Source organism: Balaenoptera ricei, chromosome 4, assembly GCF_028023285.1.
Source record: "Balaenoptera ricei isolate mBalRic1 chromosome 4, mBalRic1.hap2, whole genome shotgun sequence".
Classification (NCBI taxonomy): domain Eukaryota; kingdom Metazoa; phylum Chordata; class Mammalia; order Artiodactyla; family Balaenopteridae; genus Balaenoptera; species Balaenoptera ricei.
In genome coordinates this window covers 88,786,893-88,799,098 of record NC_082642.1, presented here as the reverse complement: position 1 = coordinate 88,799,098, position 12,206 = coordinate 88,786,893, and the positions used below count along the sequence as shown (strand labels likewise).

Here is a 12,206-nt window from a genome sequence, read left to right as displayed (position 1 = left end):
GTTTTAACCTAAAGAGCAGATTAGACACAGATGAAGAAAATTTATGAGATAGAAAACAGATCTGACTGAAATTAAGTACAAGGAGATATTGTTGATAAATATGAAATTGGGATTAAAAGACATGGAGAACAGAATGGTAATGTCCTCTCATAGGAGTTCAAGAAGGATAGAAACACACAATGTGGGAAAGGCAAAATTTAAAAAGATAATGGCTAAGATTCCAGAATTGATGAGACAGGACTCCTCTGATTCAGCAAGCATAACGAATTCCAGATAGAATAAATAAAATGCTAGACACAGACACATTTTAGTAAAACTGCAGTGTACCAAAGACTAAGAGACTTAAGAGCAATCAGTGAAAAAAAGAAATCACCTACAAACAACAAAGAGTAATCTTTTTTGTTAAACAGCAACAAAAGAAGACAGAGAGTATAAAGTAATATGTTCATAGTATTGAGAGACAACACTTGTCAACATAGAGTTCTAGACTAAATTTACAAGTGAGGGTAAATTAAAAACAGTTCCAGGTAAACGCTAAGAGTATTTACCAACAAGAAATCACTGCTGAAAGAACAATCTAAGAGCTCCCACTAAGGTGCATTTGGATATTTGAGGGACATTTTTGCTTTCTGAAATAACTAAGGACTTCTACTAGCATGAGGATGGGAGCTAGAAAAGCTAAATTTTCTACAATGATCAAGATAGTCCTATACTGCGAATCCAGTCCCAATGCTGTTAGTGACTTGCTGAGAAACACATAAGAAAGAAGTGAGATACAAGAAAGGATGATGAACAAAAAATTGTAGAACACTTGGATTAGCTGTTAAAAAACAAAAAGAAAAATGACTAAGTTTGAGGGATATAAAAATGAAACAGAAGTAAAATACTAGAAACAGCCCCATTATAATTAAGGTTTCTCAAAATCTGAGTCATTCAGGAGAACAGCTGAATAACTGATAAAGTCTAAAATTGTATGGGTAATAGCCACATAAGCACAGACACAAACTGAAAGTGAAAAATGGAGAAAAGATGAGGCAAATATCAAGCAAAAAAGTCAGCACAGCCACAGTAATATCAGGCATTATAGCTTCTAGGGTAAAAACCATTATTACAAGTAAAGAGGATCATTACCTAATGGTAAAAAATTTCAACTCACCAGGAAGGAATGCTGATTCTAAACTTAGATGCACCTAGTAACATAGTTTCAAAGATATAAGGAAAAAAATTGCTGCCAGGACAAACTGTTAAACCCACCATTCAGATAAACTTAAAAAGTCTCCTTTAATAACAGATAAGGCGATAACAGATTGAAGTATAAAAAAGATATGAACTACGCAAGTAACAAGGATGAGTTAACAGACATACAGAAAACCTTGCAGTCAACAAATAGAGAATACATACTTTCTTCAAGCACATTCATAAAGACTGACCTCTTATAAGTAGGTCAAATACCAAAAGAAAATCTATCATACAGAACATGTTCCCGGTCAACACTGTAATTCTACAACTAAGTTGTAAAATGTTAGAAGAAGATAGCCAAAATATCTCCCATAACTTTAGAATATAAAAAACAAAATGTTTAATAATTAACAGGTCATAGTTAAAATAATAAAAACATTATTTTGATTAACATATCCTACCGATATAATACGATCTCCTTTCCTGAGCTCTCCACTAAGATCAGCAGGTCCGCCAGCCAAAATAAAGGAAATAAATATTCCTTCTCCATCTTCACCTCCTACAATGTTGAAACCAAGGCCTGTTGAACCACGATGAAGAACAACCTTTCTAGGTTCCCTGAAAATTAAAAAAATATTGAATACCTTAAAACATATAGAGAACTTGACTTTCTATCAATGAGAATTCCCTACTGATGAATCATATTTCCATATTATAAAAAAAGTCAGAGGAAATTTAAAAGTTTTCTAAACTCTGGGGTAAAGAGATTCTTTCTAAGCCTAGAAATTAAAAGGAAAAATCCTAATTTTATATAGAAGCTAAAAATCCTTGTTAACAAACAAAAATAGAACTAAATAAAAAGGAGAAAACAATGTGGAAATTAAAAAATAATGATATAAAGATCCTACTCAAAAAATAATACTCATGAAAAGCTGATGTTGCACACACTTTACTGCCTAAGAAGCAGTCACTGTCTCTACTTCTTACATGTTGTAAAAGGCAGATATCCCTTTGTCTTAGAGAAGGTAGGCAGGCCCCCTTTCTACTCTCAAACGGATGAATCATGAATAACCTATGCCAGTCACTCCAATTTCACTCCCATTTGCTAAGGTGAGGCTATGACCCTATTCTGGCCTCTAAGAAATAACAGGAAATTTTACTGTCACTTCCCAAAGAAAGACTCTAACAAGGACAAAGCATATTCTGTCCCCATACAAAGCGTATTTGTTCCCCTCCTTATTCCAAATCACTCCCACACAAAAGAATGAACTATAAAATCCTGTTACTGGTTTGGACATATTACAATCATGAAGATAACCAGCAGAATCCCAGAGATACCATGGACCTAGTTTTGCTACACAAATGTTAAAATTGCCCATCTCTAGACTTTCTATATAAAGTAATTAAATATCTTTATTTCTTAAGTCACATCCCTCCAATTCATCTACCTATCTCTGCTTTTCATCCATTCTAAGATGCATCTCTTTTGTTCCCTCCAACTCCCAATTTAAAATCTCTGAAATCAGAATACATCTTACCACTAATAACGTTTCACATTTGCTGCCACTTATACATAACTGTGTGAAAACCATTTACACCTTCCGGTAAGACCATGAAAATTCCAAGAGCTGACTGTTTTAGATATGATGAATCACAGAATATCATTTGAGATTAGAATGTATCATATTTGGTAAATATTTAAAAAATTTAATCTGCTTTTTCTAAAACACTGCAGAAAGCTTTTGGTAACAAACGGCTTAACAGAAGTAAATATTTCTAAAAACTGAATTTTAGGGATCCTTCCATATAATGTGGAATTAATCTTAAATATTTGTCTGCTCAAAACTTAAAGCGGTGTTTTCTAGTCATACATAGGTATTCATCGTTAATCAGCTTTGTCAGTTCACTTACAGGATTAACAAAATTATACTGAATATTTTCGTGTCAAAAATAGCAAAATTCAACAATATGTTGTTTAGGAAATATATACATAAACACCTATATGAAAGAAAAAAGGGAATAATAAATCCAAAATTCAGGAAAGGAGTTAACTTGGTGGGGCAATGTAGGAGAAGCAGGGTAGGATCAGGGGCACAAGACAGGTTTCACTATACTGGTCTTATTTCCTTGTTAGATTGTGTACTCATGGTTTAGGGTTCCTATAACACATGAAAACATATGTATGAATTATAATTTTGCATTAGCAAATAATAATTAAAAAATACCCTGCTGAAATCCAATAGTATTTCCAGAGGAAAATTAATTGATTTTTCAAATAACATAAGCACTTGAAGAGATGCTCAACATCATTAGGCACTAGGGAAATGCATCAACATCACAATGAGATACGTCTCACCTACAACAATGGCTATAAAACAAAACAAAAGAGAAAAAACAAATGTTGCTGAAGATGTGGAGAAACTGGAATCCTCATATATTGATGGTGGGAATGTAAAATGGGGTGGCTGCTACAGAAAACAGTTAGGTGGTTCCTCATGAACCTAAACATAGTTACCATATGACCCAGTAATTCCACTTCTAGGTATGTATCTAAAGGAACTAAAAGCAGGTATGCAAGCAGCTATGTGCATGCCAGTGTTTATCCCAGCATTATTCACAATACCCAAAAGGTGGAAACAACCCAAGTGTTCATCAACAGATGAATGGATAAACAAAATGTGGTACATACATATAATGAAATGTTATTCAGCCATAACCAGAAATGAAGTTCTGATACATGCTACAACATGTATGAATCTTGAAAACATCATTATGCTAAGTGAAAGAAGCCAGATACAAAAGGTTATTATAAGATTCCACTACATGAACAATTTAGAATATGCAAATTCAGAGAGACAAAATGTAGATTAGAAGTTACCAGGAGGGCTTCCCTGGTGGCACAGCGGTTGAGAATCTGCCTGCCAATGCAGGCGACACGAGTTCGAGCCCTGGTCTGGGAAGATCCCACATGCCGCAGAGCAACTAGGCCCGTGAGCCACAACTACTGAGCCGGCGCGTCTGGAGCTTGTGCTCCGCAACAAGAGAGGCCACGACAGTGAGAGGCCCGCGCACCGCGATGAAGAGTGGCCCCCGCTTGCCACAACTAGAGAAAGCCCTCGCATAGGAACGAAGACCCAACACAGCCAAAAAGAAAGAAAGAAAGAAAGAAAGAAAGAAGCTTTCATTAAAAAAAAAAAAAAAAAAAAAAAAGAAGTTACCAGGAGCTGGGAGAACAGGGAAATGTGGAATTACTGCATAACGGTTATAGAGTTTGTCTGAGGTGATGAAAAGGGTTTCTTTTCTTTTTTTTTGCTGCGCCATGCGGTATGTGGGATCTTAGTTCCCTGATCAGGGATCAAACCCTCGCCCCCTGCATTGGAAGCGTGGAGTCTTTTTTTTTTTTTTTTAAAACATCTTTATTGGAGTATAATTGCTTTATAATGGTGTGTTAGTTTCTGCTTTATAACAAAGTGAATCAGCTATACATATACATATATTCCCATATCTCCTCCCTCTTGCGTCTCCCTCCCACCCTCCCAGGTGGTCACAAAGCACCTAGCTGATCTCCCTGTGCTGTGCAGCTGGGAAGCATGGAGTCTTAATCACTGGATCACCAGAGAAGTCCTGAACAGGGTTTGGAAAAAGATAGTGGTGTTGGTCATAAACATCGTGAATGCAATTAATGCCACTGAATCGCAATTTGAAAATGGTTACAATAGCAAATTTTATGTTATATATATTTTACCACAATTTAAAAAATTTATAATGTAATATACTAAAAATTACTGTGTTGTACATTTTAAATGGTAAACTGTATGGTTTGTAAATCATATCTCAATAAAGCTGTTAAAAAATGAACTTTAGAATTATTAACTGTATGTTGGGATTTCTTTTATTTTCTCTTTTTATTGGTAATGTGATATAATCTCTGAAAAATTGTTTAGGGTTAAATTGTGGAGAACTTCTAATATGAAGTAAAGATATCTGTACTTCATTATCTGGGCAAAGGAGTATAATGATCAAAAGGGAGTGATAAAACACTCACCATTTAGGAAGACATATTCAATAATCAACTGCCTGATTTTTATAGAAGAATACAGAAAACAGGTAGGCCTGTTGTGTAATACTACAGAGTCCAACAAATACTCTAGACAAGAGATATATGTAGCGAAAAAAGATGGGGAATAGCAATCAAGATGCTAATATGACATATTTTTAATTTGAAAAATATGCTGATTAAAGACTAGATAAGCCATTAACTACTTCCTCTTTACTTCTATAAATAAGCAGTATTAGAAAATAACAGCAACAATAAAACGACCATGATAGGTCAGTATACTAGCACAGCCTAAAGATTAACAGCCTTGAAAATTCACACCACAAACATATAATCACAAACACTATCCTTTTCGGTAATTTTCATCCTAAAACAATTACTGAGCACCTATTAAATTAAGTTCTCAATATTGCTAACTCCTGAAGAAGAGGATAAAGACAAACACCCCTATCTGACATTTAAGAGATCACTGCTTAGAGTCAGGAGTCTGACAAATAAAGAATAATTATGATTATAAAGGTTCAAAAATAATAATGCTAACAATAATACAATTAATAAAAACATAAAATGACATGAATTGGCATACATTTAACATTAAATGCTATAATATGAAATACTTCTACAAAATTTACTTCTACAAAAGCTATAAAGCAAACTGTTCAAACATAATATCATATTACTATGTTAAATAATGTGAAAAAGATCTAAAATATTTTTTCACTTTTTTTCCCACTTAGATGAGAGTTTTTTGGGGAATAAAAAGACAGTTAATCTAAAAAACTGTTAGTGAGTAACGTTAGTAATGTTAGATGGAAGTAAATTTTAGGTGTCAGAATAAATAGCAACATTAAAAAAAAGCAGTGATTTATTTGTAATATATTTTTACACTTATGGTCCTTCAATGAACCCTCCAATAAAAAAAAATAAGGTTTAAGTTCATTATCTGTTAATAAAATTAGTCCTGAAAATTGTGATTATCTTAGTTGGCTAATTATAACTCCATCTAATAGTTGGCTTTATGTAAGAAGGATGACTATTCAGTTCGTTACCTTGTAATTTCATCATCTCCAAGCACTGCTTTCGAAACAGGTGAATATCTGGCTGGTGATGCTGGTGTCTGGCCCAAGTAGGAAGATGTGCTAACATGGTTATCAACAGGCTGAGAAGAAGCTTCAAAATAAAGTAAGTAAAAAAACACTTGAAAAAGGAAACATACCATTCAGTACCACATTTGTGGATTATCAGTTTCAAAGTTAATTAATGTATAATTCATATTCGCTCATTTATATAATAGAATTTGGTAGAGAAAATTTATTTATTAGGTAAAAAAATTAGAGAAGCTCAAGTTTTCAGGTAAAAACTAGTTTAGAAATTCAGATCAGTAAAGCAAAATTATTCCATTTGGTTTCTCTGAGAAAACAGAACTAAAAAGGAGTTTAGTTTTACAGTAACTGGAGTTACAGTAACTGATTTGCACAATGAAATCCAGGAAAGATTATTCAAAAGACTGCCATAGGAAAGACTGAACCAAATCAGTCTTAAGTACAATAACTTTATTTTTCTAAGAAGTTATTTTGCAGATTAATGTTTTTAGAAAGTATATATGGCTGACCCCTGAACAACATGGGGGTTAGAAGCACCGACCCTCCAAAAAATTGAAAATGCACATATAACTTTATAGTTGGGCCTCCATATCCATGGTTCTGCATCCACAGATTCGGCTAACTGCAGATCTTTAGTACGTGCTGAAAAAAATCCACGTATAAGTGGACCCACATAGTTCAAACCCATGTTGTTCAATGATCAACTGTATACTCAAAATCTGATTGTGAATAACGAAAACCAAAAGCTTAAAAATAGGTGCAAAAAGACTATGCTTGACAAAGTTTTAGAATAAATTGAGGGACTTCTGGTTTCCAGCTTGGCATATAAGAAGCTTTGAGTCATTACTCTGTCCTAACAACAACTAAAAAGGTGAACAAACTGAAAAATCAACAACCCTTCTTAGATGCTTAAAATAGAGGTCATAGGGCAAAACACTGTCCCCCAAATTAAGGAGACTGATAGGTGAATACAGAAAATCATAACTTACTAGAGCAGAAATCTCTGTGGTAACAAGTGCTGGGGTAGAGTAACCTGAACTGTAATTAACAAATTGTTGGGGGCTCAGTGTGGACGACTTTGGGAGTCAAAAACTCCAGGGGGACCCCATCATCAGGGACCCCACATTTTTGTGAGTTTTACCTCCTAGAACTCTACAGGTTCTCACAGTGAATACTGGAGAAAAATTCTGTCATGCTTCTGGCAGGAGGAGGGGAAAAGGAACCATTTTGAAATATATTAAGAGCATCTTGTTCTTCTTAACAGTCTGTCCTCAGAAGAAACTATTTAACCAGAGCCTCACCTGCTGGGGTTAGGGAAATAACCAAATCTAGCCAATTCTAGCCATCCTGTCCTAAGGGAGCAGAACAGGGGAGAATACTGAGAAGCACTGTGAAGAGCACTGCAGAGGCACAAGGTCACTAAGAGACTGAGACTTAATCACAGGCCTATTCAACACTTTTCCACTCCAACACCTTATCACCATATTACTAAAGGCCTATTTACAGCAGTTCCTTTTATCCAGTACATCATGCCTGGCTATCAAGAAAAAATTACAAGACATACAAAAGGCAAAAACACAGTTTGAAGAGACAGAGCAAGCATAAGAGCCAGACTCATATATGGCAGTGATGTTGGAATTATCAGACCAGGAATTTGAAACAATAATGATTAATGTGCTAATGGCTCTAATGGATAAAGAACACAGTATGCAAGAACAGATGGGCAATACAAGTGGAGAGATGAAAACTCTAAGAAAGAAAAAAAAAAATACTAGAGATCAAAAATTCTGTAACAGAAATGAAGAATGTCTTTGATGAGCTACTAGTAGTCTGGACATGGTTGAGGAAAGAATCTGAGCTTGAGGATATCTCAATGGCAACTTCTAAAACTGAAAAGCAAAGAGAAAAAATGGCTGGGGGGAAAAAAACCAGAACAGAATATCCAAGAACAGTGGTAGAACTACAAAAGGTGTAACATATATGTAATGGGAATACCAAAAGGAGAAAAAGGAGAGAAAGGAATAGAAGAAATCTCTGAAACAATAATGATGAGAATTTCCTCCAATTAATGTCAGACACCAAACCATAGATCTAGGAAGCTCAGAGAACACTAAGCAGGTTAAATGCAAAGAAAAGTTACACCTAGGCATATCTTTTTCAAACTACAGGAAAAAAAAAAAAGGAAGAAAAGCCCTAAAAAAAGTCATGGGAAAAAAACCTCACCTTACTGATAGAGGTGCAAGGTAAGAATTACATATGACTTCTCCTCAGAAACCATTCAAGCAAGACAGTGGAGTGTTAAGAGAAAAAACCCACCTGTGAAATTATCCTTCAGAAGTGAAGAATAAAGACTTCCTTAAACAAACAAAAATTGAGGGAATATTTATTGCTAGTAGATCTGCCTTTTGAAATGTTAAAAGAAGTTCTTTAGAGAGAAGGGAAGTTAGTAGGTCAGAAACTCAGTTACACAGAAAGAAAGGAAGAGCACTGATGAAGGAATAAGCAAAGGTAAAATAAAACTCATTTTTCTTATTCCTGATTGATCTAACAAATAACACTTTGTTCAAAACAATAGCAATACTGTATTCGACTATGTCTGTATATATGTTTATGTATAAATGAAATGAATGCCAGCAATGATACAAGGGATGGGAGGGAGGAATTAGGATTATTTTGTTATTATAAGGAACTCACACTACCCGTAAAGCTGTACAGTGTTACCTCAAAGTGGAATTAGATTACTATACATGTATATTGCAAACTCTAGGGCAACCACTAAAAAAAAGTAAAAGAGAATGTAACTAATACACTTAGAAAGGAGAGAAAATAGAATCACGCAAAATGCTTAATTAAAAACCATAAAAGGCAGGAAAAAAATGGATGACAAATACAGGAGCAAAGAACAGGGCAACAAACAGAAAAGAGTAGCAAATATCACAGACATTAATCCAACTATATCAATAATCACTTAGAACATCAATGCCCTAAATGCACCAATTCAAAGACAGATACTGTCAGAGTGGGTCAAGAAACCAAGACCCAAGATATACTGTCTACAAGACAGCCAATTTAAATATAAAGGTCTATATATTAAAAGTAAAAGGATGGAGAAAGATATACCATGCTAACACTAATCAAAAGAAAGCAGGAGTAGCTATATTAATTTCAGACAGAGAAGACTTCAAAGTAAGGAAAATTATCTGGGTTAAAGAAAGGCATTTCTTAATGATAAAGTGATCAATTCTCCAAGAAGACATAATAATCTTTAACACCTAACAACAAAGTGTCAAACTATGTGAGGCCGAAACAGATAGAACTGAAAGGAGAAATAGATTAATCCACACCTCTTTATCAGAAATGAACAAATATAGCAGGCAGAAAATCAGGAAGGATATAGCTGAACTCAGTAACATCACTAATCAATTGGATATGATGGACACCTATAGACTACTTCATCCAACAACAGCAGAACACATATTTTTCTTAAGCTCCCACATAACATTCACCAAGATAGACCATGTTCTGGGCTATGAAACATAGCACTTAACAAATTAAACCTTAACAAATTAAAAAAACATAGAAATCATACAATGTCCGTTCTCAGACCACAGTGAAATTAAACTAGAAATCAATAACAATATGATAGCTAAAAATCCCCCAATACATGGTGATTAAATAACACAAACACACTCCTAAATAACGCTTAGGTCAAAGAAGAATCTCCGGAGAAATTAAAAAAATGTTTTGAACTAAATGAAAATGAAAACACAACCTATCAAAATCTGTGGGATACAGCAAAAGCAGTGCTTAGAGGGAAATTTATAGTATTGAATGCATATATTAGAAAAAAAAAGAAAGATCTAAAATGAATCATCTTAGCTTACACTTGATAAAACTAGAAAGAGAAGAGTAAATTAAATTCAAAGTAAGCAGAAGGAAAAAAATAATAAAAAATTAGAGCAGAAATCAAATGAAATTAAAAACAGGAAATCTGGGCTTTCCTGGTGGCGCAGTGGTTAAGAATCCACCTGCCAATGCAGGGGACATGGGTTTGAGCCCTGGACCAGGAAGATCCCACATGCCGTGGAGCAATGAAGCCTGTGCACCACAACTACTGAGCCTGGGCTCTAAAGCCTGCGTGCCACAACTACTGAAGCCCACGTGCTTAGATCCCGAGCTCTGCAACGAGAAGCCACCGCAATGAGAAGCTCACGCACTGCAACAAAGAGTAGCCCCTGCTCGCTGCAACTAGAGAAAGCCTGCGTGCAGCAAGGAAGACCCGACGCAGCCAAAAATAAATAAATAAAATAAATAAATTAAAAATAAATAAATAAAACAGGAAATCAACAGATTAAAAAAATCAATAAAACCAAAAGTTGGTTCTTTGAAAAGATCAATAAAATCAATAAGCCTCCAGCCAGGCTAACTAAGAAAAAAAGAGAGAAGACAGAAATGAAAGAGGGCACATCACTACAGATTCCATGGCAATTAAAAGAATAGTAAGTACTATGAAGAACTCTATGCCTGCAGATTTGATAACCTAGATGAAACGGACCAATTCCTTGAAAGACACAATCTGCCAAAACTCACAAAAAAGAAACAGGCAATTTGAACAAGCCTATATCTATCAAAGAAATTGAATCAATAATGATAACCTTCAGTGGTGAGTTCTACCAAACTTTTAAGAAAGGAATTACACCAATTCTCTATAACTTCTTCCAGCAGACAGAAGCCAAGGGAATACTTCTTAACTCATTCTATGAGGCCAGCATTATCCTAACAAAACCAGACAAAGAAATCATAAGAAAAAAACCCTCTAGAACAACATCGCTCATGAACATAAATGGAAAAAGCTTCAACAAGATATTAGCAAATCAAATCCAACAATATATAAAAAGAATTATATACCACAAGCATCTGGGATTTATCCCAGGTATGCAAGGCTGGTTCAACATTCAAAAAACAATATGATCCATCACAACAACAGGTTAAAGAAAAGTCACATAATCATATCAATAGATGAAGAAAAAGCATTTGATAAAATCCAAAATATCAATTTATAAGAAAATCTCTCAGTTAACTAGGAATAGTGGGGAGTATTGTCAACCTGATCAAGAATACTCTACAAAAATCCTACAGCTAACAATACTTAATGGTGAGGAGCTTGAAGCTTTACCACTAAAATTAGGAGCAAGTGAAGGATGTCTTAGTTAATGCATTAACATAGGAAAAGAAAACAAAAGGTATGTAGATTGAGAAAGAAGTAATAAAACTGTCTTTGTAGATGTCATGATTGTCTATGTAGAAAATCTGAAAGAACTGACAAAAAAACTCATGGAACTAATAAGCAATTATAGCAAGGTTGCAAGATACAAGGTTAATATATAAAGTTGACTGCTTTCCTGTGTACCAGCAATGAACAAGTGAAATTTGAAATTAAAAACACACTACCATTTACATTAGCATCCCCTAAAATGATATACTTAGGTATAAATCTAACGATCTACGTGAGCAAAACTACAAAACTCTGATGAAAGATATCAAAGAAGAACTAAATAAATCGAGAGAGAGACTATGTTCATGGATAGGAAGCCTCAATACTGTCAAGATATTAGTTCTTCTCGACTTGATATACAGATTCAATGCAATCCCAATCAAAATACCAGTAAGTTATTTTGTGGATATTGTCAAACTGATTGTAGAGTTTATATCGAGAGGCAAAACACCTAGAATAGACAACCCAATAATGAAGCAGAACAAAGTTGGAGGGCTGATACTACCTGAGTTCAAGACCTCCTAAAAAGCTACAGTAATCAAGACAGTGTGATATTGGCAAAAGAAAAGGAAAATATTAGATCAATGGAACA

The 12,206-nt window shown here is 34.5% G+C and overlaps 1 protein-coding gene across 11 annotated transcripts in view; it reads right to left on the bottom strand.

Moving 5' to 3' along the window:
* The window catches only part of DLG1 (discs large MAGUK scaffold protein 1), a 288,055-nt gene that overhangs the window by 94,658 nt on the left and 181,191 nt on the right, over window positions 1–12,206 (bottom strand). For all 11 annotated transcript variants that reach the window (XM_059920818.1, XM_059920820.1, XM_059920821.1 and 8 more), the window contains 2 exons: window positions 6,286–6,406; window positions 1,641–1,797 (listed from right to left, as the gene is read on the bottom strand). In XM_059920818.1, coding sequence (XP_059776801.1) covers window positions 1,641–1,797; window positions 6,286–6,406 — 278 coding nt within the window. The remainder of the gene's footprint in view (window positions 1–1,640; window positions 1,798–6,285; window positions 6,407–12,206) is intronic.